The sequence below is a fragment of the Fringilla coelebs genome (assembly GCF_963513975.1).
Source record: "Fringilla coelebs genome assembly, chromosome: 2".
NCBI classification, from domain to species: Eukaryota; Metazoa; Chordata; class Aves; order Passeriformes; family Fringillidae; genus Fringilla; species Fringilla coelebs.
The window spans coordinates 92,867,594-92,894,835 of NC_140029.1; the positions used below are offsets into that span (position 1 = coordinate 92,867,594).

The 27,242-nt window shown below is 46.0% G+C and overlaps 1 protein-coding gene across 4 annotated transcripts in view; it reads left to right on the forward strand.

Moving 5' to 3' along the window:
- Positions 1-26,532, forward strand: part of IGSF11 (immunoglobulin superfamily member 11) — a gene marked incomplete at both ends in the record, with an annotated part of 100,930 nt that extends 74,398 nt beyond the window's left edge. The window contains 6 exons of one of the 4 annotated variants that reach the window (XM_084226093.1): positions 21,450-21,613; positions 22,798-23,005; positions 23,792-23,947; positions 24,967-25,089; positions 25,321-25,471; positions 26,082-26,532. In XM_084226093.1, the coding sequence (XP_084082219.1) occupies positions 21,450-21,613; positions 22,798-23,005; positions 23,792-23,947; positions 24,967-25,089; positions 25,321-25,471; positions 26,082-26,532 (1,253 nt within the window). Of the gene's footprint in view, positions 1-21,449; positions 21,614-22,797; positions 23,006-23,791; positions 23,948-24,966; positions 25,090-25,320; positions 25,472-26,081 lie in introns of those variants that run through there. The other 3 variants (XM_084226095.1, XM_084226096.1, XM_084226094.1) reach the window with 3 other exon arrangements.
- Positions 26,533-27,242: the final 710 nt, after the last annotated feature.

The following is a 27,242-nucleotide window of genomic DNA, read 5'->3' on the forward strand; positions in this document are numbered from 1 at the left end:
GGCTACATGAGGGTGGGGAGCCTGCCAGAGTTCTGGTCAGTATGTTGGTTATTTTCTCTGAGGAAATGTCTTTTTGTTTACATGGTGGGGAGAGAAGCTTAGAGAAGAGACCTGGCACAGAGCAGTTGGGATTTGGTTAATCTGCTTAGAAATACATTAATCGGAGGATCAGATGCTGTCAACAATACTCTTTCCCCTCACTCTCTTCCCCCTTTCAGTACCTTCCTCATCACTGCTCCCACTGGATCCTATTCCTCACCCTCCTCCCTGCAACTCTCTTCTCCCCTGCTGTGAATGCCAGGGAGTAATGAAGGACAAGGAGATTAAAGCAAAATTAACAAATAAAATATAAATCCTAGACCTAAATGAAAATTAAAAATGGGTATTCAGCTGTTTATTTATTTCCCTAAAAATAGCCTTGTACCCCAGCCAAAATAAATGTAGCTAGCCAGGATTTCCCTGGAAAGTTCTGGGGAAAACAGTCAGGTTTCAAAAGATGAACAGCTAGTGGAAATTGTGTCTGTCTGCTTTTCCCTTTGATTCCATCCACATGACATTATCATGGCATTATGACAGTTCCTGGAGAAAAGACTACTCCATCCCTCACTGCCTTCAGCAGAAACTGCAGGCACTCAGCCCCTGGCTGTCGTCTCTTGTCCAAAGATGGGCATCCATAATTGTCAGAAGTCACAATTTAGGGGGTGTTGTGATTAAAACTAGAGCCAGCCTCTTTGGACAGTTGGGACAATAACACATACAAGGACATTACCTGTAGAGGGAGAGGAGTTCTGAAAGGAGTTGTCACTGTTAGTGGCACTTTGCTCAACATCCTCTTGCTTTTGCCTGGCCTCTGGTGAATTGGAAAGGAGGCTCAAAGGTGGCATTCCATGATGGCATGAAGCCAAGGCTGAAGCCAAATTTGTTGCTCTCTGAGCTCTTTTGTAGTAGAATTACTGTTGTCAGAAGAGTTTTTGTTCTACATGCACTGTTTTCTTCTAACATTTTTGTTTTATGAATTTTTCAAGAAAAGCTGAAACAAGCTAGAACAAAAGGCATTGCAGTGAACAAACTATCAGTACCAACTGGGAGATAAAGAAAGAAAGTAGCTAGCAGTTGTTATCTACTCTTAGTATTTGTTTTGCGCGCACAGACTTTGATATTCCTGGGTTTTGTTCTCAGATGTGCAGTACTCTATTTCATTCTCTGTATGAAGGTTTAATCATAGGCAATGCAGGATATGTGGTGTAGCTAGCTTAATTTCAAGGAAAACATTTCAATTCAGGGATCTTCTGACCTCCAAGCCATTATTTTAACAGCATTACAGTTGCATTAATTTTGGAGACTTTGCAATCCCATGTTAATCCACATTCCATTGAAGCCAGTACGCAGACACCCATTGTCTTAAGCTGGGGTTGGTTCAGGTCATTACTCTTCAAATTGTGCTAAGGGAAAGGATGAGAATAAAGGGAAGGGTGCAGGTGTTATCAGAGCTCAGGTTTTTTTTGTGTTTTCATGGGTGAAGTAAAGGCTGTCTTAGAAAGAAATTGAGGTGGTAAATGTTTTTACAGGAGAAGTGGGGTATTTTTGAGAGAGAAGGAGGCATGAGAAGAACACGAGGCTGCTGCCTAAGGGTGCAGCAGTACGTGCCCCAAATAGGAACAGAATGTTTTGGCCACAGAGATCTCAGTGCTTTATCTGTTCAACAGGAAGATGTGTCCTTGTGCCAGTTCCCCTTCTCAGTTCCCTCCTGCTAGAACACTGCACTGAAGAGAAGGTGAGAACTCACCCCTGGTTCTCTTCAGTGTGTTTTAGAGGAAGATCCAAAGGAAACACATGAAGAGGTGCACTCAGCTACTTGAGGACATGTGAACCCCATTAAAATTGGTGCATCCCAGCTCTGCTTAGCTTGCCTCCTGTATTCCCCCACCAACGTGACCCACCTGCCAGCTAACTGTGGCTGCCAGGCAGGGTGGTGGTGTCTGCTGGCTGTGTCCTGCAGGTCCTTTGCAGGCCTCTTTTTCCCAATACATTTGTAGTTCTGCTCCCATGACCTGTACTATAGTGTGAACCGTTGGTGTTCTGGGACAACACGTTCAAAAGATCTGGGCTTGAGCATTGGACTTACAACCAAAAGGTAGTCATAAGATTTTCCTGATGGCTGTGTCCAGGCCTTGTGCCAGTAAGGGAGAAATACTGAATTAGCATGGTCACAAATTCTTGTGCCTTGACTTCCTGCCAGCAGGTGGGAGATAAGGATCCAATAAACCTGTCAGAGATGTGTACCTTGGACAGCAGCCCCAGACACATGAGGTGCTCTGTTACTTCTGCTTGGGAGCTGGGGCTTTGATACCTGCTGGTTGACATTATAGCCCTGAACCAGTATGCGTGTAGGAATTCTGTCTGTCTGGGCAAAGGAGGGTGTGATAACATTGCTGCTTCTATTTTGTTCAACATGTGTAAGAGTCAGAGGGACTGCGGTAGCACAGATCTCGCTGTGAGCTGCCATCAGGAAAGCACACAATGTCCTTTCCAGTGTGGCATTCTTGCTGGTTTTAACATGCTACTTGGATTAAACCTAGTAGAGACACATGCTGTGTGTGCTGAGGACAGATACTTATGGGCCTGGAGCTAGCCCATATGTCAAAAATGTTGTGGGGAGCTGGTACATCTTTTTTCTTGGCAGGTGCTCTCTTCACCATGCTTTTTTCCTGTCTGACAAAGCAGTGTCCTCCACTGATTTTTCCATCCTCTTAACAGCAGAGGCTTTGCTGGGTCTTGCCTCAGGCCCCATGATTGGGCTACTGGTTGGAATTTGGGTTGCAGCAGATATTCCAAGAAATAAGTCCTTCAATGAGGAATATTTTCCCATGTACCTTGTCCCTGGAGTGTCATGAAGGAAGTGTGAACGAAGAGCTACCTCCTACCAGTCTCTTCCCCTGCCCAGGGTGTTGCCATTGACTTCCTTGCCCATAGCCAAGACCTGACTTGACAGAGTTCACAGCCTGATATGCTCCTTCTCAGGCTCAGTGTTGTAGGTTGGTGTGGATGTTTGTTGCTGGGCTGAGAAGGGGGTTTGGAAGTGCTGGGATGGTTGTCCCTTCCAGCATGGCTGCATACAACACATGCACTAGTGCTGAACAAACTGCAGGTCCCTGGGAAAGTGGACTTCCTACATTCCTCTTTTTTTTTTTTTCGTGATCTCCTTCACATCTCCTGGAGACTGTCTCTACAGTTGAAGCATGCAGAAGCTTGAGATCTTGGGGCACCTTTTTAGGCCAGTGACTGTGGTCTGGGACGCAGGTGAGCACTATGTAGATAAACTCTAATATATAGAAACTCAGTTATTTCATTCAGCCACTCTCCAAAAATAAGAGTGGACTGTGGGCCAGTAGGTCAGGCACCACGATTCTGGTCTGTGTGCTGCTTAGAAAAGTCGCAGGCTAAGTCTCCGTCAGCCCTATACCCTGCATTTAGAACTGCTTGAGATGGAGTTTCCAGCCTCCACGGAGCAGTTTGTTACAGAGCTTTGCTGTTGTCACAGCTAGATAGCTAGTCAGAGATCTCACTGCAAATTTTGTTGCTAATAAAGATGATTGGTGGGGAAAAGAGAACTATTTTTATCATGCAAATTAAAAGCATACTACATTTATCTTTTAGCATTTTTCTATCTATTTGTCTTCTGTTTCTTTTCTGTCCCTTTGATGTATCTCCCTATCTCTATCTCATTTCCTACCTTCCTTCTTCCACGATTATCACTTTCTCCTTTCACAGGGAGCAGAAAGAAGCATCTGCTGTGCTTTTTGAATTCCCACTTAATCCTGCCTGATCTCCCATTATGAGAAGGCTCCTTTCCCTCTGGTACCTTTGTGCTTGGTACAGATGAGTATGGCAGAGCCCTGCAGAGGGTCCTGTGCTTTTGGGATGCTTCCCAACTAGTGCCTCCAACCCCATCTCCTTCCTCGCTCAATCTAAACCTCATGCTCAGATGCTAATGTTATCACTCATTTCTTCCAGCCTGATGGATGGAAGATGGATAGAAGTGACGCCTGGAGCTTTCAAATATGTTCATTAATTAGGCCTCCTGGGGTGCATTCCCGGCTGACCACTCTGTGCGCGTACGCGGAGCTGGCGGGCGGGAGGAGAGGGCATGCCTGGCTCTGGAGCATACGCTGTGCATCCTGCCGGTTTGCAGGCTTGCTTTAACAGTTGGTCATTCCTTAAAGCCTCATCCCCCTGCAGAACTGGAGAGAGCCTGGGATGCCTTGGAGGGGCAAAGAGACGCAATCGAGTTTGACAGGATTTGCACCACAAATTAAGTGCTGAATGTTCACGTTTGACACTCCAGTTCCATGGAGCTTTTGGGTAGCCCTTCACAGAGAAATCTGTCAGAAACCCAAGCATCCAGAAAGCAGGGGGAAAGCCACTCTGCCACCTCCTGTTTTTCACTTCTCAGAGGATGCAAAACACCAAATTGGTGCTGCATGGCCTTGTCAGCTCTGGTGCGCTGGGGAGGAAGGTACTGTCATGGCAGGGACCTTGCACAGTGCCCTCCTCCACTGCCATCACACACCTCCATGCTTGGTGTTTCATTTTAGATGTAATGGGATGTGGTGGCAGCACCACCATTCTTCTTGATTGATTAAAAGTAAAAGTATGAACCAAACTAATTTAATTATGTTGAGCCAGGAATGTTCTTGTCAAAAGACTAACAGAAGCTTGGTTTCATATCGCAGATTTCCCATTTCTAAAAGTAGATGTATTTTCTCTCTCTGTCCTCTGTGGTTATGGATTATTGCTGTATGTACTGTCTGGAGCAATGCTGTCTTCCAGCCTAGTAGAAGTGCTTTACTCCATTTTTGTATTGCTTCCTAGAGCCTGGAAAAGACTTCACCTTTTTGTGACTTGGGTACAGAAATACCTATCAGTAGGTTGTCCTATACTGCCAGCTGGGCAAGCAGTTCTAAAAAGCTGTTCCTTTGATGGAAGTCATCCTTGTATGAACAGCCCTGTATGTGCCAGTCTCAGTACAGCAGAACCTCCCACAATAGCATGCTGTCATTAGAACTGAATTCCTTCCCTATGGCTTGTGTTTACTGTCAACATACAGAACATTCCTGTGGCAGTATCAGAAGACAACTCCTTCTGAGCTTTTGTGGTTCTCGAATATACCCAGGGTCTTTCTCAAACTCTTGGTTCCTCCTACTCAGAGACTACTCTTGTCCTGCTGTATTGTTCTTTAGCCATTCAACATCCTGCTGCAAGTTATCTGTGGAGATATGGGGCTCTTGCAGAAGCTTCTGGTGAGTAGCCTTTCCACGTATCTTCCCATGTGTGTTTTAAGCCGTGCTGATTTACCTCCATAAATAGCCATCAAGTGTACACTGTTGCATTTATTCCTCTCTGCCCTTCAACGAATGTTTTCCCAAGGGTCATATTCTAGCTTGCAACCTATCTCTTGGAGCATTTGTTTTGTTCAGCCTACATTTAGGCCTCAGGGTAGGCCCCTGCTCGTTGCCTTGGTCTCTCTGCATTTTCTCCTGCTTTCTGTCAATACCACATGCCCAAGCAGCACGAAGCCCCCTTGGGCTGAGGGGACACTGCCCCAATTCACAGCCAGGCAAAAGGAGTCAGGCAGTCAGATGTACTGCTGGGACAGCTGCTGAGGTGGATGGAGAGGCCAGAGGCTGTCCCTACTCCCCTTCCCTTGCCAGAGGTTTCCCTCCGTTCAGGGCGTCAGCGCGGCCGCCTGCATTCTTGTTCCTTAGCCTGATCCTCTCAGTGTGGCCTATGGTAGAAAAGAAACTGCTCTTACCCATTAACCAGGATCTTTTTGCCAGAACTGTGTGGGAGAGAGAGCTATTAGACCAGCATTTCCACTGGCAGGTCTGATGGGAGGCAGAGGGATGAGGAGTGAGAGGGATCCTTCTCTGCACCTCTGGGAGCAGCCAGCCGCAGGAGCAGCTATGGCCTCAGCAGGAGTGGCTACCTCTCTTCTCCCAGCACGTACGGACTGCAGAGCCCAGCATTCAAACCCACAGACACATTTTTCAGTGGCAGGCTGGACTTTGACAAAGTAAGTTTTAGCTTTCTGACTTGGCTGATTTATCTGAGCTGGTTTTTATGGAGTCTGAGAAGCAGCCTGCAACCCTTGAAAGGCCTATGCACCTGAGGTTGGAAAACCCTCCTCCACCAGGCAAAATCATCTTCATGCTTATGTGAGTGTGTGCAGCAGCTTCTCCCTCACACTGTCATTTTTGAACCAGAGAAAGGTGGTGTGAGCACTCGCAGAAGGCAAGGAAAGCAGGTTGGATGAATACAGTTGAAGCAAATTCAGGCTTATTATTCAAACAGATGTTCATGAATATATTTTGCCATACTTGTAGAGTTTTAATTGTAATCTGACTTGATGGGCATATGAGTTTAAAAGTAGAAGACTGAATTTATGGAAGGAGAGATGATTTGGAAGATGAACTACCATGCCAGAGAGTGAGAGTTCATGTCTGGCTCTGCACAAACACACCTGGGCTTATTGTTCCTTGCCTCCCCTGGGTCCCAGGGGTGCTCAGATCCTGCTGGGAGGACACATCAGCATCCTGAGCAGGACTGTTTGTGTGCTGAATTGCCTCTTCATTCATAATTATTGTTTTCTTTGCTTTACGCTGTTGGCAAATATAGTGGAGATTTGCCACTTTTTTATCCTCCTGCCTATCACTCCCCTGCACCCAATTCAAGGGCTCTCCTCCTTTACTCTTCTGCTTTCTCAGCTTCCATGGGAAGCTGTCAAAACCCTTCATGGTGGCACTTCTGTGAAACCAGGTGTCTGTGAACTTTTGGTGATACAATGACTTCACTGCCTGGTGAGCAAGAGGAGAATCTGGGAAAGAAGCCAAAGCATGATTCTACTACAGTGATTATTATTATTTCCATTAGCAACTATGGCAGGAAAAGTTATGATAAACAAAGGAGAGATAAGTGCGACTTGTAGGTGTTTAAACCCTTCTGTGCTTTTTTTTAAAAATTTGTTTCTTTTTCTCCCTGAATACAAACACTGATTTAAAGCTAGGAAAGAATTGCTTCATTGTCACCCAGAGCCTTGTGATATTTGGGGTGCCCACATGTCGGGCAGCGCAGCCTATCCATTCTCACACAGTACCTATCACACAGCAGGTAGCAGCCCTGACTGCAGATGAGATGTCCTCTCCTCTGACAACACCTGGAGGGTCAGAGAGCCATCAGCACCTCCCTGAGGGGGACAGTCCCCTCCACGAGTTGTGCTGGCTGCCCGTGCAGCTTCCTCACCCAGGAGGTGCGTGGGCAGCGCTCACCTTGGCTGGCACTGTGGTTCATCTGGCGTGGACCCAGCTGGCTGCAGGTGAAGGCAGCCTCCTGAGGACGGTCTCAGGTGGAGGATTTGGACAGAAACAAGCCTGAGAGTGCAGAAAAAAGCATAGGAGAGAGGTTGTTTTGTGTTGGTAACTGCTAGCATAACTGTGCTGAGGCAGCTGTTAAAAACAGTGATGCTTAAAGAGAAAGTTTTACCCCTTATGGTAAATGACGTGGTAGCACAGACTCTAGAGATGGAAACCTCCTGCTCAGCCTCCTGCAGAGCTGTAGGGCAGCAGCTGGTAAGAGAGCCGTGGCTCCAAAAATACTTGTGGAAAATGCAACACCTCTGCACATGCTGCCTGGTCCCTTGGTTCCCCCTCTGGGCAAAGAAAAAGGAGCACAAAAAAGTAAGTAAAATTGAGGGCTCAGCCTTTTCTAGCTCTTGGGAACCACAAGCAGGTTTCTCTGAGTTTTAAGGACACCTGGGGAGAGCAGTGAGTACCTGCTCTTAGCTTCAAGAGAAAAGAAAGAGTTTGGGGAGACTTCATTATGCAGAGTAGCATTGATCTGAGATTTTAATAATGCAGTGGACTTGTAAGTGTTCCAAACTGTGAGATTTTTGAATTAATTTTTAATCCATGGTTTAACATTAAAGATTAACGCATGTTTCAAATTTCAGAAAGGGAATTCACCCCTAAAAGGGTAAGACTTTCTTCAGTGGCTTCTTAGGGTTTTGTTCTATTTTACCTTTTTTTTCCCCTTTTTCTCTCTGTTGAGTGCATAAAATATAAAAAAATAGATAAAAAAACCCCAAACCAACAAAAAACCCCCAACAAACAGCAAACAAAAAACCTCCCAAAAACAAAGGAAAGGGAAAACCCAACACACAGGCTGTGGTTGGGGAATTTTCAACTTGTTGTTAAACCAGTGTCCAATTGGGCTCTTTCATATTAATGCTGCTCTGTGTGCTTTTAGACTTGGCAGGAGAAACAACATCTGTGTGAAAAACTGAGCCAGCTGTGCAGAAAAAAAATGTTAGTTCAGAGCAGTTGTGTACTTTGCTGCTTGGGCATAAGCAACTTCTTGCATCTGTTACAGAGGGAAAATTTGCAAAATGTTTTCCTGAGACTTTTACTTTAAAAGACAAGGGAAGCTCATAGCAGTTTTATGTTTGCAGAAGTTAGCAGCTGTTGTAAAAGGGAATTCAGGACATCATGGGAAGGGAAGAAGAGAGGGCAAGCATAAAATCAGATGGCACTGTGGGGCTTGGTCATCTGGGGTGAACTCCAGATCTTGGCATCAGAAAATAAGATGGTAAGGAGGGAGCTGCATTGTCAAGTACAGTAACAGCAGCATCTGCATTCCCAAAGTCTCCTTTCTGCATTGCAAGCATGTTATAATTGTACTCACTGTTTTTTGCAAAGCTACTCAAAGGGTTTGGAGCATTTTATAAGCATTTGATAGCTCCTTGAGGGTGCCTGCTTTGTGCCTCCCAGCCTGGAATGCTTTGGGCCAGGGCTGCTTGCAGAAAATGTTTGCTTAGAGAATCATGTTGGCCTCCAATGGAGCTGAACATAGTGAACCTTCTTGGTTATTCTTTTTTCTCCTTGATAAGATGTGTGTGTGTGTTAATTTGAAATCAATACTAATACTTAGTACAGTGGTGGAGAGAGTGATTAATAGGCAGAGCAAGGCCCATGAATCAGGTTCTAAAGTCCTGTTCCTGTCTTGCCATTGACCTGCTGCATGGTGTTTGGGTGAGTTATATCCTCGCTTCATCTTGGTTTTCCTCACTGCAAAATGGAGACTCTGCATTTCTTCCTGGCACATTTTAGAGCTACCCGTGCAACTTTCTGCATTTGAGTTTTTCAGCATGATGCTGTGTACACAAGTAGAGTGCCAGAGGGCTGGCACTGGCTGGAGGGGAAAGTGCACAGCATCTGGGAAAAATCAGGCTCAGTGATCTTGGCTTGGATGCTTAGAGCTGCAGATGCTTCAGCTCTGGGTACAGGATGAGCAGGGAGAGCCTCTCAGCTCTGGGATGTGTTTCTCTTTGCACCCTGTGCTGGCACATGCCAAAAGGACACCTAGCAGATGGACAGCAGATTTGTATTAATCTGGCTGTGTACATTTCATCTGTTGGTCCTGCTTCCAGCATACAATGTGGGAATGATCAGCCCAAATGACCGGAGTGTCGGGAACTGATTTATAGTCAGCAGCACTTACACTGGAGCTTTGGGTTTTGGTGTAAGCAGGTTGAAAAGATTGCACTTCCAGAGGGCAGAGAGCATGGAGTGACTCTCCTTCTGGGAAAGGACTGCAAAGTGCTTAAATTGATGTGTTGCTGTGGCTTTTGTGTGGAAGTCTCTGTGCCTGACACTCTCCCCTTCAGCCACATGGGGACCAAACTTCATATGGAAACATCTACAGATCCAGCACTCTGGGTGTTCCCATGAGAAGATTGTGATGGAGTTGTTTGTAGCTAAAGCAGGTAACAAACTGGACATTTATTGCAGGGAAGTCCTAATGTACCCTCTCTGTTTCATTTCATTTTCTCATCGTGAGAGATCAGGTCGTGTAATGGAAGGACCAAAAATCAGGGTAAATTTCCACTGGGAAAAGAGACTATTCACATGATGTTGAAAGGCCATAGCATATTAAGTATGCATGTGTGTATTCACTGCACTGGTACTGCATAAAATTATGCAAAGTCAGAATTTATGTAATATCTAAATATATGGCAAAAGTTTAAATGGATTGAAATAAAGTGTTCTTACCATATTGAACTGAAGTGTGCCAATATTACCATAATTAAATGGGGAAGTCAAAGCAATTCATTTTGTCTTCACTCACTGAAAATGTCATCAAAGTTGATAGTCTTACAACCTATTTTGATTTTAATGAAAACTCTTTTTTTCCCAATGGAAAATTGTCCTTTTACAACCTCCTTTAGACAGCTCAACTCATAATCTGAAACATTCAATTACTGACCTGACATTTGCCAGAGCAAAAGACAAATTTGGGTTTTCCTTTCTTTCAATTTAAATGAAAAAGAGACTGCCTTTTTTTTTTCTTGTTTGTTTCCTTTCTGTTTGCTTGTTTTTAATGATTTTAATAATTTTAAATCCAAAGTAGTTTGGGATTAGTGAAGTTTAAGATACGGAGGTCTAATGTCTTTGAATATGCCCATGTAAACTAGTTTCAATCCGACTGCTTTGAGAGACTTTGTTTTAATCAGTCTTGTTTGGAGACAGGGAAGTTTCATGGTGATTTTCCACATTCTTAAGGCTTAAAGGCTCTCTCTCCTATGAACAAGCTACAGGAGGTTTTTTTTTAAACCCCAGTTTGGCAAGATACTTAAACATGTGCCTAATTTTTAAACATAGATTTCCACTGACCTACCTACCTTTAGTGGAATTTCTAGGACATATCAAATTCACCCAGGCATCAGTGTCTGGCTGAGCAGCCCTGGCTCCAGGTGGGCTCCTGCTGGCGATGCAGGTGGCAGCTTTGGTGAAGCAGGACTCAGTCAGGTCACAGAGCAGGAAAACTTTTAAGGGAGCTCAGAGGTGTGGTGAACAACAAACTTTGGCCAAGTATCCTTCCACTTGCAAAACTTGTGCACTTCACAGGATGAGAGCATTTCATACATAAGACACAAAAAGGGTGTGGAAAGCAGAGAGCCAACTTGTTGGCATTGCACCAGCCAAAACTTATGTTTTGCTGGACCAGATCCTTTAAGAATTTGGTACTCGCCCTGGTGACAGTCCCTCCTGACCTCAAGGAAAATGGGATCAGTCTATAAATGAGAACTTTTCCTCTCAGAAAGGGCTTGGGAGGTTGATTCCTTGGGGGTTGCTTTTATTTTAATATATTTAAATATTTTAAATTATATTATTCAAATATTTTAAAATATTTAATTTTATTTTGTTGTGTCTTAGGCACCCCTTTGTTAAGGGGTGACCCCACCATAATCCCCCACAGGCCAATATAAGCAACCATGGGCTGATGATGGTGCTGGAATATTCCAGTAACAGGGGAAAACAGGTAAGGTGGCCCCAAGAAGCATTTGGAGGAGCTCCCCTGCAAATCCATTTCTTGGAAGTTAATTCCAATCCCCAAACCCCACTGCCAGCAGTCCTCTGAACCTCCTAAACCCCAATACCATCTCTCATTCTACCACTGCAGCCCCTCAGTCCTCTCCCTAAAGCTCTCCTTCCCAAAGCTATCCTCATCCCCTCTTCCAACCTGAACTACGTCTGGCCCAGCTTAACCCCACCCTTGCAGGGAACTTCCTTGAGGACTCCCAGATGATGTCAGTGGTGTCTGCAGGAAGGGAGACAAGATGCAGCATCCAGCAAGTCCCTGGATCTTCACCCTGCCTGTGTTTAATAGGGCAAGCCCTGCGCCTTTTTATTTCATCATCTTCTGCTCTTCCTCCTTTTGGAGGAGGGTGGACATAGCTCTTGACACTTTGGGTAAAAGTAGTTGGATGAACCATAGGTTGGGATGTTTGCACTGGAGTTTGACTTAAGGATGGTGGTCTGGGAGCTGCACTCCGAGCTGCTGCCTTTCCCCACCACTCGAGTTGTATATTCCAGCCTGCCCACCCATTCATCCTGCCTTCCCCTGTGCCAACTCCCTTCACTGGACTTTAATCTTATTCCTTATGGGCTTTGTCCTTCCCACTCAATATACCATTGAATATATTTAAACCTTGAGTTGTTTTCCCTTATTAAGCAGTTTATCACTGTTGCAATCTTTTTTGTATTTTTTTTTAGCCAGGAGAGAAGGAAGAAATTTATTCTTTCGACCATAAATCATTTACAAAGCTGCTGCGCTGTTAATGTATTTTTTATGTCTTGGCAAACAGAAAATAGAAGTGAGTGTCTTAGTAAAGCTTTGCCGACCTGTTTTAATTTCAGTTCCTAACCCTGACTCTCTGTTCCCCAGTCTTGGGAGCAGGTACATTTCTCTTGTAGAGGCACCAGTGGATACCTTCTCCCCAAGGAGACAACGTTGCTGTGTCAGCAGTGTCACGTGCTGTTGCCTGCACTTGGCACTGATCCGCAGCGTGACACATCTCTGCTGACTGGGCTGTGCTGGGAGAATACTAGCAAAGAAATGGGATCAGGGAGGGTGGGAACTCAAACCTATTTCTGCTTTTAGAGCCTGGCAAGAGGTCTAATTAGATGCCCACTCTGGGGTAAGCATGTTACATGCAGCTCTCAATTCATCCCATGCAGCCTCAACCTATACTTTTCATATCTGGGCTCAGGTGTGGTTACAGATACCCATAGGGATGCTTGAGGATGCTTTCAGAGACCAGGGCTGGCCATGGTGGAGCTTCTCAAATGTTAAGAGCTGACTTCAGTGAGGTTTTGCAACCTGTTTCAGAAAAATTAAGCCAATATGTACCTTCACTGCTCTTAGTCAGCTCTGTGCATTTTCCCTCTTTTAGGAAACATAGATACCAATCTTCATGTAAAAGGTGAATTTTCATTTCTGGTGTGCTGTGACAAGCAGTAAGATAATTAAGAGGAGGGATGTGGGAGGTTTATGTTGGCATCCCAGCTAGATGAATGGGTAAGTCTACAGCTCAGAGCTGTTGCTGCAGGCTTTTTGCAAACTCAAGCTGAGTTTCTTACCTTAAATGTACTTTTAGGAACGTTTGATAAGCTTTCATTCACAAGTCACTTCAGCTAAAGTAACGGGCTGTGTTCATTTAAAATGTTCTCATTCCTAGACATCCTTTACTGTAGGATGATGCCTTTGCTGTAGCAGTGAGTAGGACAGGACAGCATGTCTGCAATGCAGCTTTCCCCTCTCACAGCAAAGGAATTTAGGATGTCCCCACACCTTCCTCAGCAGGTTATGCTGCTTAATGCCTAGCTGTGAGATAGAGGAACTGCTTCTTTTCAGCTTTTGCTGGCTTTGGGGCAATAACGTTGTGTTGACCAACAAGGCAAACAGCAGAGGATGACAACACCTTAAGTTACTGCAGCAGGATTCCCCAGAGCTGATCTATCACAGGAGTAAGGAGATGAAGGAAATGGAACTGTGTTTTCCAGTCTTAGTTTTGTAAAAGACAAAGAATAGGGAAATAACTTTCTGTGCCCAGTTAAACTTTTGCTTTCCTCCTTGTCTGTGCCTGCTATTTGGTAAATATTGTTTCAGGCATCCCTGAAGGACCTGAGGAGAGGGAAATGACTGGCATCCTGTTGCAAGGATGCACCACTCTGTTTGTACCTTGGGTATCCTGCTTTGTGTGGCCTTTAGCTATCTTCTGTAGACAGATCGCCTGCTCCTGATTTGCCCACCTGAGTCCCAGGGTATGAGTCATTGATGACTCTGATTCTAAGCACAGCCAGGGATGGACAAAATTGACATCAAATGGTCCCACAGAGGGGGCTGAAATAGCCTTACCCACCCCTCCCCTCTCAATTTAGGGGAGAAATGACTGAGCTCTTGAGTTCCTGTTCCCCCCTGAGTCCCCCCTGGCCTTGCTCATCTGCTACAGCAAAAAAAAAACCAAACCCAACCTGCCCTCCAAAGTGCAGCTGCTCTTTGAGTCCTCTGCAAATGCTGTGAATTCAAGGACTGCCAGCTCAGATCGCAGCAGTTCCTGTTTCCAGCCAGTGCTGCATGCATCGGAGGGAAGTGTTAAACTTCCCCTAATGTACTTAATAGTGCAACACTACACCATGGAAAGAGGATTAACGCATGCCCTGTGCACAGCCATTGATTAGTTTCATCCTAGCTAATGTCTTTGTAGACGCTATTTTTGTTCCTCTCAATGTTCCTTTGTATTTTTATAATCCTGCTATAATACAATGCAGTTGTCTTTCTGCCTCTAACTTGCACACATATTGCATGCAAGGCAGCAGAGATAGATGCAAGGCATCCATCCCAGCTTGCTTGAGCTGCAAAGGTGGCAGCTCTCCTGGCAGCTTCAGCAAGGCTTGACAGGAGCACATAAGAGAGGCCTGTACTGGGATCACAGCAGGAGTCCAGAACTGGGAAGGAGCATTTGAGTCATCGGCCCCATGGAGGCTGCATCTCTAAGACAGATCTGGGTTCTTGTTCCCACTTAGCACATGCCAACAAGCTGCTCTAACACTATATTCTTCTCACTGTTCACAAACTTCTTCTGCTTTTCAAGTCTGTGACTAATTAAACAGAAGCATTAAAATCTATTGGGAAAGCACAGTTCAGGTGCTCAGGGAGCTTAATATCGCGTGAACTCTGCTACCTGGAGAGCACAGCCCCTCTTGATTTCCCAAGTAGGTTTGAGTACTCAGTAGTTCAGCAAATCAAACTCTTGAGGTCTAAACCTGAGCACATGAGGGTCTCACACTAATGGGGATCCTCTGAAGATACCTGAAGCCGTCTGGCTTGCTCAGCAGGATCCAGGGAGTCTCTGCCAGAAACAGAAGAATCAAATTCCTCAGTATGTCATGAGAGCCCCTTTCCTACCCCTGCAAGAGCTAATCCAGCTCCTCTGACCAGGACATGGAAGGGAACTGACACAATTCTGGAAGTATGTGGAGCTGAAAGCTCTTCTGCCATCTTTGTTTTGGTCATAGAGTCCATTCTTCATCCTGTCTATGGCTGCAGACTGGGGAGGTCAGCACAGGGAGATATGCTCTATGTCATCCAAATCAGTCAGTTGCTTGAAATCTTCCTCCCAACTGGCCTGCAGGGAAAGACTTATTTCCAAAAGAGAAGATGGCAGGGGTGGTAGTGACTACTGCTCACTGGTCAGCAGGTGAGGCCAGAGTGGAGTGGATCAGCAGGAATTTTCCTCTCTTAGTTTTCTGTCTAGTTTAGATGAGGTTATAAATGGTAAGGAAGACGGATCAGTGTGATCAGCACAGTTTCAGAGGTACTGAACAGCTAGTCCAGTTCTTGGCAAGAAACACTGCAGGGCTCAACCTCAGGACCCTGACACTGTGTTTTCTCCCTGGATTAGTGTCTGCTAGTCTGCATATCCTACAGGTTGGGCATCAATCCTGAGATTGCTCTTACTAGAGTAAAATGGATCTTTTCACTTGGGAGGCTCTATGCTGAGGGGATGACTTGATACCACCAGGTATGTCTGATGGTTTCTCCAGGGTTAAAGGTGCCTATTAATCTGCATTTAACAGGAATGCTAACACTACAAACACCTCAGAGGAAAAGTCAGCATCAGTATAGTTTTAATACCTGTTTTACAGAGATCTTGCTCTAAACCATGTTAGATGGGATGGTTTTCCTACTGTTTGTTCCAGTCTGTCCTGCAGAGCCCGCAAAGATAGGAAGAAAAGTGTTGGAAATTATTTTGCCTTATACACTGTTCCATTGTCTCCCACAGGTTACTATCCCATTGCTAGACCTGTCAGCCACTTGTATAACATGTGCCCTCAAACTGGGGCACAGAAGCAATCCCGCTATGGAATGTCTGGAGCAAACTTTGCCATCTTGCTGTGAGCTGACAGAGGGGCTGTTGTTTGCTGGAGCCCTTCCTTCACTCCATTACTCCCACTATTATTGTTCCAAGGAGGTTTCTACCAAGCATCCTTCCCAGGAAAATTTGTGCTAGGGCACCTTGGACCCAGGATGCAGTCTACTATGACAGTGTGAATCTGTCCTAAATACCTTCCCTGCAGAATGACTTTGGAGTCTGGAAGTTTTTCCGTGGTAGAATATCCTTAATGAACTGGAAATTTAGCTGGGCATAAATTCAGATCTGTGCTCCATTGCAGTGCCTGGTGATGTTGGTTCCCCAAGCAGGGTGGAGTCTACTGCAAGCTGCCTCCAGACACTAGGCTGGGTAAATACTGTGTTTGGTTAGATAGACTCTGACCTAGCAAGTGTACCATGTCCAGAATGAAGCAGGATACACAGTCCCTGGTGAGAATGGGCAAGACCAGTATTCAAGCATCTTGCTTAGCAGCCAGTTTGGATGCTGTCATATCATGCTGGATGACTTCAGTGTTTGCTGTGTTTGCAACTGCAAGCCAGGCTCCTTCAGGGACTTTTGAGTGCTTGCTGCAGAGGCAGCAGGTGTACTGCCTGCTTCTGTTCCCGTCTCCTCCTGCTGTGAGTCACTCCTTCCTGGGCTGTAGGTTTTGCTGCTGCTCAGTGTGTTGGGTTGGCAGCATACCTCACCTGATTCAGGGTGGAAGACAATTCTCTTCTTAAGCACAGGGGGTAGCTTTGGTCCCAGACTCAGAAATGTGAGGCAGGCAAAAGGCACAGCAACTTGATCTTTTCCTTTCATCTCAGGAAAAAGACTGCTCTGCAGTTTCTCCCTCCATTGCCTCCGGTTGCCAGATGGAACACTGTGCTTCTACCCTATTCTTAAAACTTCTGTGTGACCTCATCTTTGCCTCTCTAACAAGGGACCCAAAATGTCACACTGCCAAAGGTATCTTCCCCAGCATGTGGCAGCAGGATTGCTAATTGCGCTGGGACAGGCAGGAGCCATTCCAGCCATTCCCTGGGTTTAGGATGCAAGCTGAATCAGCTTGAAGCTTTATTCTCACTTTCCCCACAGTGACACACATTCCTGCACATTTTCCCTTGGGGTCTGGAGATGCAGAATGCACACAGTTGAGGGTTTCTTTCATCCCTTTCACACCTTCTTCCCTCCTTCCTCCCCTGGCCATTTGCTTCCCTGGCTTGCCAGCACTGCAGGGTGAACCTTTACTCTGGTCTCTACCTGTGGGTATCAGGACTTTGCTGCTAGCAAGTGCCAAAAGCTGCTGATTCTGCTGGTGATCTCTGGAAGAAAGGCGTGGCAGCAAGTGGGAGCTGGGAATATTTTTCTACCAACTTAGAATGAGTCAAAGTGCTTAGATTTGCCCATGTTTTTCCAGCTTCATGGTATCTGGTATATTCTGAAGGCTCTGTGAAACTTGCAACCCCTCTAGGGCAGCTAGAAAATGTGGCAGCATCTGACTCGTCCTTACACCCACCAGGGAGGGCAATGCGTGCTGTGGGACTGTGTCCTATGTGCTTGTGTCATGATGTATAAATTGCCTACATAGACTCCTTCCTGCTTAGCAGGGAGGGAGCTAGAAAAGCAGCTACTTGGAAAAGCAGCAGCAGCGAGCCATCAAAAATGGAATCAGTTCTGTTGCCAGAATAATTACTTGATCCTAAAAATGTGAAGAAATTCTGAAAGAGCCTCTGCAGCCAAAACATTCTTCTGCTGACTGGTTTGCTGATAGGGGACAGAAAAATGGAGCATCCTTTCTAATTAGTGATGGGAGCTTGCTGCCTCAGGATCAAAGGAGAACGCTGTTTGCTGAATCAAGCCAAGATCAAAGTGTCCTACGTACAGGAAGGGCTCATTCCTCTTTCTGCTGACGGTGGTGTGCCCTGCTCATCCTCTGGGCATGCTGCTTACAGGGCTGCTTAATTACTAAGTAAGGAGGAGACTGCAGTCACAAGAGAGAATGTAATGGCCATTGTAATCCAATTCTGAGAGATGATTTGGTGGTGATCGATTCTTTGTCTCTCTGAAGTCATTAAACTTTCTGAATGCTTAGAAAATACCTGGATTGTGTAACTTTGCAGAAGGAGACTTCTTACAACATCCTTTGCTTGATTTTTCTGATCTCTTATGTGTAATTTGACTTAGTAGGCTGTATGTGTGTGCATATATCTATATTTGCATTTATATCTACTCAAGGGAATTGAAGTCCTCATTCCTTAGGCTGCATTGGAAAATCCTTATCCCAATAGATATGCTAAATTTGAAATCTCTTTTCTCCTCTCTCCTCTGCCTCCCTTCTCTTGCATTAATACAAACCCACATTTTTGCAATGCCCAATTTTGAAATGTTTAAACACGAATAATTTGGTTGAGTTTTCCTAGTAGGTGTCACCCTGGGCATACAAGTTTTTAAGTGTATGTGACTTTGCATGTGTCCATCTGTGTTTTGGGCCATGACCGTTAAATGTGTGGAAGAATGCAGTCACAAAGATACCTGCATAGATGGACAAGTGCATGTGTAAATGTTACATTTGTAGTCTTGAGATGGTGCAGCTTCTGAAGAGGATTTGGTCTTTGCTCTTTCGGCCGTCTCACTGGGAAAGGAGTCAATTTACAGTACTGCCTGCCCAATGCTGTGCTAACACAGCACCCTAACTCCCTGTTCATCCTGCTGGAAGAGGACTTTGCCTACCTTTCCTCATGCCTTGTTCACTCTTCCTTCTCAGAAGTGGCTGTGTGTGTTTTCCCCAGCTGTAGCCCTGCAGGTGCCACTCAGCTTAACAAAATGAGTCTTTAAGTGCCACCTGCCTTGTGCACCAAAAGAGCCAAAAAAAGGGCCAAGGAGCAGTTGGCATGTCCTGGGCTGCTTGAGGTAAAGGCAAGCCTGAGGAGCTGGCTTGCCTGGTGGTTTAACAAGGCAGAGATAGGACAGTGAGGTGTGTGTGTTGGGGGAGCTCATCTTGCAAGCCAGGTTCAAAGCAGCTCCCCTTGACAAGAGAGTGAACGGAGACCTCAGCTCCTCCTTAGTGCTTCCCTGCTCCGTGGCACTCAAATTAAAAGGGATGCTGTGGTGCCTTGAAAGGAAAGGGAGATAGTGTGGGCTGTAGGGTGTTGCAGCATAAGAGAGGGGTACTGGCAGAGAAAACGGAATATGTGTTTTCTTTCATTTTTAAAATTGCTCATGAGTACATAGCAAAGTTCTCAAATGTAGCAAAAAGTATTTTTACGGTGAATAAATTATGCATGTTCTATTTTAGTGTTTTTATTATTCTGCAGGATGTTTACAATCAACGAATAATAAATATTAGGAGTAGGAAGAGGGTGATTAGACATGAAAACCTCATCATCTTGATGACTGAGTGATTGAAGTAACTAATCCTGCAAAGCAAACTGCAAAGTCTGACTTTTCCAGTAAATTGGAACACTCACACTTAAGTATTACTTTTCCTGAATGACAAGAATTTGAATGTGTGGGTTTTTCATGGAATGCAAAGTGGAAGGGATAAGGAATGAAGCTGAAAAACACATAGTGCTTTTCCAAATGGGATGAGTAGTTTCTTTTCCTCTCCTGGAGAGGATCTCATTAAATATACACTAGACATAACAGAGGATCTTCCCGCACCATGTAGGAGAGAGAGGTCAATCCAATAGATGTTCAAATCATTGTGACTCCCTGCACACTGGTTAGCACATTCATGATGCTAGACTGGATGAGTAGTCATGGCAAGACAGCCTTCAAATTTCAGCCTGCAGAAAAGACAATTCCTTGTTGGAGTAACATTCAGCAAGAGAGATCTCCAAAGTTGACGTGGATCACTTCTGGGCTTTGGGCTACTGCCGCTGCTTGGCCAGCCATTAGAAAATGAGGAGTCCAAATCCATTCTCAGCCTGTTGCCCACAGACACAGCTGGAAGGCAGATGCCTTGTGATAAAGGTGATGCTTTTTACTGGCTCTTCAAGTTATTTACTTTTGCTGGCTACTGACAGACTTGCAGAGGAGATTGATGGATTAAGCTTCCACCAGCTGTTTCTCATCCAGCCACCTAATTCTCTGAGATGTTAGCACTGGAGATTAACTGTTTCCCTAGGAGTTTCCAAAACGGTCCATATTTTTAAGTAAGTTTCAAGAAAATGAGGGAAGTCAGACATGGGGTGCTTTTTTCCCATAAAGTAATAAACTTGTGAGCTTCCCTTGAAGAGGTTGAAGTGAAATTTTGTCTGACTCTGTTCTGAAGCATTTCTGAGCCTCTCCGAACTAATTGGGACTTTAAAGGTAGGAGATGTGGACGAAGGAATGGAAGTTTGGAAAAGGCAGCTGAGTATTTGCCAAGTCTTGGAGTACTGCAACTCTGGAGCAGTTGGTTCAAACACCAGAACACATGGAAGGCTGTGCAGGTGCTACAATCTTTGGGTTTATAGCATCTGAAGCTCAGCACTTCCAGGCTCTGATGCTGCCTTTCTACACTAGGCAGTCTGGGAAGGATCTCAGCAGACAAACATGTGGGGACACTCACCTTTTTGTTGGACATCAGCCTGTTCAATATCTTGGTAGTTCCAATAGAAAACTCTTCTCATGAAGCATTTCACCTTCAGCAAACCACTGTCTCTTGGCAGAAAATAGAAACTTTGCAGGCAGCCCTTCCTGGGTTCAGCAAGAGAATAGGGTGGTCTGCAGACAGACCTGGATGTTAGCAGTATTCTGCTGTTGCCTTGGAGCTTGAAAACTCCTTGCCTTCTTCTCCAGCACTCTTGCACACGCTTTGAACAAGAAAATAGTGAGCTGTCATATAGAGACAGAGGTTTTTGTAGTCAATATTTTGATTTTGTGGAGAAAACTGGTTTAAAGCATTTTAGGGCAACTCAAAGTGGTGGTGGAGACCCCTTGGTTAGTTTCATTTGACAAGATTTTGGTGGTAGGAACAGAGGTATTTCCCTGTGTGACTTGCAGTCTTAAAATGGCAGCCTTGAGCTGCTGTACTAGAAAGAAGCTGGGGCTTATCAGGCTTTGTCTTTGTCCAGTCTATGTGGAATGCAAAGAAGTGAATGGTGGAAATTCTGGAAAAAAAATGAGATTTGATGAGATCCTCCAGTAGCAATAGTAATTTTTCATCACCTAAATAGAAATGACTGGACTGGAAAATATTTCAACTTTTAGCCCTTTAAATTAAAAATATTGTTAATATACTTCTGGTCTTGCTGTACTTTATGAGGCATAGAAGTTGGAGGAGAACTGTGTTTCTTGGTTAATATTGCAGTTCCTTTTTCTCATTCCCTGGTGCTGGGTATCATTAAGATTGATGAGTTTGAAAACATATCTCTTTCTCTTAGACACAGCTTGGTTGTTCTTATAGCCCTTTACCTGTTGCCAAAAAAAATCCCTGCTGTTCTCAGAAGCTCTGAAACTAGAGTGCCCACACTTAAAAGGACCACATATCTACATTTGTCTGTAAAAAATGTCTGCATGAGAGCGGAGTGATCTGTGAGGAAGGAATATAATTCCTTTTAGACTGATGTAGTAGGGTACAGTTGTGTAGGAATGGGAAACTCTTTTGTGACCTGCAAGTGTATGGGACCACCTGCAGCGCTTTGAACTGCGCGTCCTTCTCCTGAAATGCTTGAACTATGCGTCCTTCTCTTTCCAGGTCTGGTGTGTCCTCTGGAGGTGTCAGTCAGTTCAGGGAGTATCCAGGTTGCCCGAGGCCAGACAGCAGTGTTGCCCTGCACCTTCACCACGAACGCTGCTCTCACTAACCTTAATGTCATCTGGATGGTCATTCCTCTTTCCAACGCCAACCAGCCTCAACAGGTGGGTCTCTGCTTACGGGAGCAGGTATTTTCTTGGGGCTTTCCTGTTCCCCACTGTGTTCTGGATGTAGGCCCTCTAAAATGCTGAGTCTACAGTTGTCCCAGAACTTCATTGTCCCTTCACTGCTGAACATGCCCTCTGGGTATCACATGAATCTGTTTTCTTCAGTGTTTTGTTAACAGATGCACAGTGTGTCCTTGTCTGCATGTGCAGCTGGGGCAAGTACATGTGATACTGTTTTGCTGCCCTGGGCCTCTGGTGGTTTGCGTGTTCAAAAGAGCACAGGAGATGTAATCCAGGTTTTGGTGCACTGGATGTGGAATTTGGAGGGCCTGGGAGTAGCTGCAGCTTTAACTTGTGAAATCTATGTAAAATGTCCTCTGACACATAATTCTCATAGACTAATCATCCCTTTTACTTCCCTTCTTATTTTTTTCACTGCCTGTAGCTTTTGCAAGTCCATTCTTATGAATACTAGCAAATGAGAGTATATAATGGTGGGCACAGGAATCATAACCTGAGATATGCTGGCCTGTTTTTTGCCCACATACTCTGACAACAGAAGAACGCTATTTCTCTGAAATACATCTTGGGTCACACTGCCCTGGTCACATTTTGTATTCAGTGTGAGAACCTGCACTGAAGAATACTTGTTCCTCAGGGACTTGGTCTGAGCACAGTCTGACTGGCAGAGGCTGTGCAGGTTCAAAGGTTGCACTGCCTGTCATCCAGCTCATGCCAAAGATCTTCAGTAAGCAGTGTCAAATCATGGCAGCATCCTACTGATGGAGACTCAAAGTGATACTGTCCACTGGACAGATGCTTTTCATCAAGGTATTCAATGACCTGCAGAGAGCCTCTGCTTCTGTACATTGATCCTGTCCAGGCTGCTAATGACTATCATATGAAGGAGGCTGGTGTTGCCAATCCACCTACACCAGAAGATTTGAGTATCTTTCTGGTCTGTTACCTTTATGAACATTTTTATTGACGTAAAATGGGCTACAGAGTGTGTTCCTGTTTTGGAAAAAATACCTGTGCTAGGGATGTATATTGAGGTTTGCTTATTCAGAGATCTTTTAGTAACTAGTCCTTTTGGCTTTGAAAGCTCATGTTTTGTTTGCTGTTCTTCCTCCTTGCTCAGCTCCTGCAGAATGTTGTTTGAGCCTTCCTTTCTTTTCCAGGTTATTCTCTACCAAGGGGGTCAGATCTTTGGTGGTGCACCCCAGTTCTACGGGCGAGTGGGGTTTGCTGTGACAATGCCAACCACCAGTGCCTCCATCTTCATCAACAACACTCAGCTGTCGGATACTGGCACCTACCAGTGTTTGGTCAACAATCTTCCTGACCGAGGCGTCAGGAATATTGGAGTCATTGGACTTACTGTCTTGGGTGTGTTTATTGGTATTTTGTGGGAAGAAGGTGGGGGTAGGGCAGGGACAAGGGGACCTCTGTGCATGACAGTGCATCATGAGCAACACGACACTTGTGCCTTTGAGCCCACAGACATCCTGTGGTGAGGAATGGGCTGCCTTGTGGATACTGTGGGAGTTTGTAGGGCACATAGACTTCATATGCAGGCAGTGTGTAATGAAGTTTTAAGATATGGTGGAGAGAAAGTTTTTGCGGTGGTATTGTGATAGGGAGTTGCAAAGTAGCAGGGATAAAGTATGAGGGCATCCTGAAGGGCTGAATGGAGCTTAAGGGGTTTGGTGCATAGCAACAGGAGGAGAGAATGACTTTTTATCTTTGCTTCCTTTCCATGAAATCTGTTTAGTTCTGGATGCTCCCATTGATGCTAAATACTCCAAAGTGCATGCCATTATAGGGATATCAAAGCAAAACCCAATCACAGTAAATTTTGTCTGCAGGTCTGTTAACTTTCACCATCCATGTTTTCTCAAAGACAGAAATACTCACCTTTTTTTCAAGGGAGGGATCTAAGAGAACTGGATCCTGTGAAAGTCAGCAGTAGTCTGTAACCCCAGTGGGCTGGTGGGTCAGGAATCTTTGTGTGAATTGTCTCTCCTCAAACAGTCTGCTGCCTCCTTCTTGTCCCCTTGACAGCTCATGCCTCTGTCCTTGCTTTCCCCAGCAGCACATGTCCAAAATTAGCTTGCATTCCACTGTTTGGTCACATTTCCTGATTTGCTATCACCTTCCCCTCTTCTCTCGCAGTTCCTCCTTCTGCCCCGCTTTGCAGAATCCAGGGGTCCCTGGACGTGGGCAGCGATATCACACTGACCTGCAGCTCAGAAGAAGGCATCCCCCGGCCAACATACCTCTGGGAGAAACTGGACAATGTCCCCAAGTTGCCCCCAACTGCCACACAAGGTGCTCATTCTGTTGATTATCCTCTTATTTCCCAGGTGGCAGCCTGGGCTGTCCCTTGTCTGAGCTGCCAGAGGTGGCATAGCTCATTGAGCCTCTGCCATCATTTGCATGGTCCCTTTATTGGAACGAAGATTCCTAAAGCCCACGGTGGATGGGGTACCCTCCAGAGGCCACTTAAATTTTTGTGGTTGTTTTGGTCCAGAAGCATGTTCCCCATTGAAAAACGAGGATTGGGTTGAATGGAAGAGAGAGAGAATGATTTCTAGATGTTGGCATGTGGCTGGAAATTTCTGCTGCCAATTCACCTGAATTTTAAACCAAATGAAGGACTTATAGAATGGAAGCAGGGAAAAGAGAGGCAGAATCATCCCGGGAAAATACGGCCAGCTTCTCACAGTTCTCCATCAGGAACTGATGCCACAGTCCCCCAGTAAATTACTGCCAGAGCTGCTTTTCAGATGTATGGAGAAGCAGGGCTCTGATCAAACTGGTGTTTCCCAGCCTCAAGTCCCATCCTTGGGTTTCCTTAGCCTAGGTGTCCTGATCAAATACTGATAGCTGTACTTTTGCCCTCTATCTTGCTGTATTTTAAGAATATGCCACCTTTCAGTTTCATATAATTCAGGAATGAGGAATATTGGCAGAGCAGGAGATGGGGAGCCCAGGGATGGGAGAGTAGGGGTTCTGCAGAGCAAGACTGAATTCAACAAGTAGATCTGAGTGTAGGTAATTTCGCATCTCTTTCTTCCCTGTTCTCGCACAATGCTGAGAGTCCCAAGCTTTCATCTGCAGAAATTCCTCTCTAAGAAAAGAAAGAAACATCTAGTGTAAGCTCCTTAAGGCCTAATCTTGTCTCTGTGTGTGTATGTGCACGCACAATGCTTCCATCTAAAGGTTATTTCCTAATTTATTTCTCTCTTAATAGTCTCACACCAAAATTCTCTATTTGCTGGCTTTGCCTTTTCATGGTTTTCCTCAAGCGGGGGAGGGATTTAAATCCTTCTTTTCTCTCTGACTAGACCAAGTCCAGGGCACTGTCACTCTCCGAAATATCAGCACTGTGTCCTCAGGTCTTTACCAATGTGTGGCTTCAAATGCCATTGGAACCAGCACTTGCCTTCTGGACCTGCAAGTCATTGCACGTAAGTATTTTGCTAGGGGAGGCTTGGCCACCTGTTTCTGTCTTGTGACAGTAAGGTGTGTAACCATGTTTGCTGTGAGCCACCACATGCTTCTCTATCAGAAGACAATCATGCCCTGGAATGAGAACATTGCCTCTCTCCCCTCCCAAGCCACGGCAGTTTCATGTGCTTACAGATGGCCACAGCCCATGCCTGATTTCTTCTCCATGCTCTGTTCAATCATCTCCACAGCCCACCCACGGAGCATCGGCCTGATTGCAGGAGCGGTGGCCACAGGTGCCGTTGTGCTCGTTGTTTGCATTGTGTTGGTGGCTGTAGCACTGTTCTACTGGAAAAATAAACACAAAGAAGAAGAAGAGGAGGAAATTCCCAATGAGATAAGGTAAGGGTCAGGGAAAGCTGGTGATGGGGAACCTCCAAGCAAAAGCTGTGGCTGACAGGAGTGAAATTGGAAACCTCATTTTTGTTAATCCTGGGTGCATTCCCCCGGGTCAGGGGAAGATGTCCATATGTATTTAGAAAATGGAGGGAGAAAATGAAAAATGGTAACAACACATTTTGTTTTCAGTATTGCCTTTAATGCCTTTAATCCCTCTGCCAGCAAGAGGGATGGGACTTTATGTTGTTAGCTCTGTAGGAGAGTGATGTGGTGGGAATTCTGACCCATAATGCCATACAGTAATAGCTGAAAAGCTCTGGAACTGTGATAGTCTCCGGTCACAGAGGTTACAGTCACAGGTATCACCATCTGGCACTGCCTGTTTTTGTAGACCCATGAGCATGGGTCATTTGCCTCAGTGCAAATTTGGCACATGGAGCACGCAGGTAGGTCCTGCAGAGAGGGATGAGCGAACAGGCCAAGGAGCAATGCTGATTCACATTGGTGCTGTCCTTCTCCTTGAATTGATGACCCCAGCATGGTAGTTAGGGGTGGGGGTGTTGGATAAGTGGGCCAGGGTCCTCCATATGCCCTTACACCTTCTTCTTCCCAGGGAGGATGAACTGCCACCCAAATGCTCCTCTGCCGCAAAGACGTTCCACGCTGACGCGTCCTCGTCAGAGAACGACACCCTCACCTCCTCCAACACCTACAACAGCCGCTACTGGAACGACCCCAAAGCCAACCACGCCACAGACTCCTTCACCCGCTTCAGCAACAGCAACGATGCTCACCAGCCGCCCTTCTCCCGCTCAGGGAGCACGAGTGCCCGCCCTGTCTATGCCAACGGCGGCCACCCATCCCCGGCTCCCCCTAAGACACTGGTGGTGACGGCCAGCACGGCGCCGTCGCCTCAGGAGGTGATCCGGAGCAATGGCTCGGTCAGCAGGAAGCCACGGCCGCCGCACACCCGTTCCTATGCAGTCAGCCAGGCCACGCTGGAGCGGATCGGGGCTGTCCCCGTCATGGTGCCCGCCCAGAGCCGGGCTGGCTCCCTGGTGTAGGACCGTGTGGGCGGCTGAGAGCTGAGCAAGGGGCCTCTCATTCCCGGTGGGGCGAAGAGACCCTACTCCTTCCTGAAAGGCAGCGAGGCGATGGGGAGGTCACACACTTACCTCTCCACCTGCCCTCCCCTCTCGAGGCTGCTGCCAGCTGGTGGGACAGCCCTGGCCAAGCCGCTTTCCCTCCAGCTGCTGGAGCTCCTCGTGCCAATGGACACCACAGATGTGCCAAGGCCGGAGGAGCAGGGAGGTCGGGGCGTGCTCCCGGGCTGCTGGGCCCCAGCTGGGACATGCACTCGAGCCTGACCCTGGGGGGAGCTTTTGCTTTTATTTCCTGTTGGTTTTGCTGGGGACTGATTCCATCCATTTGGGTCTTTCAGGGAGGTTGGGGAGATATATATATATATATATTATTTTTTTTTCCATTGTTGTTGCTGTTTTGTTTCCAAGAGGATGATGACCTGTGTTGGGGCAGGGAAGGCTGCACAGCCCCAGCTTCCCATGGCCCTGGCTCCACTGTTGGATTAGGGAGTACTGTGCACTGGAACTGGGTGTGGGGAGACATGGGACAGGCTGGGGGGTGAGATGAAGGCACAGCCACCAGCCCAGGCAAGGGGATGGTTGAGTGAGGGTGTGGGCTAGGAAGCATTTCTCTTTTTTTTTTTGCAGTTCTTCCCCCCACCTCAGCATACACAGACACACACAGGCACACA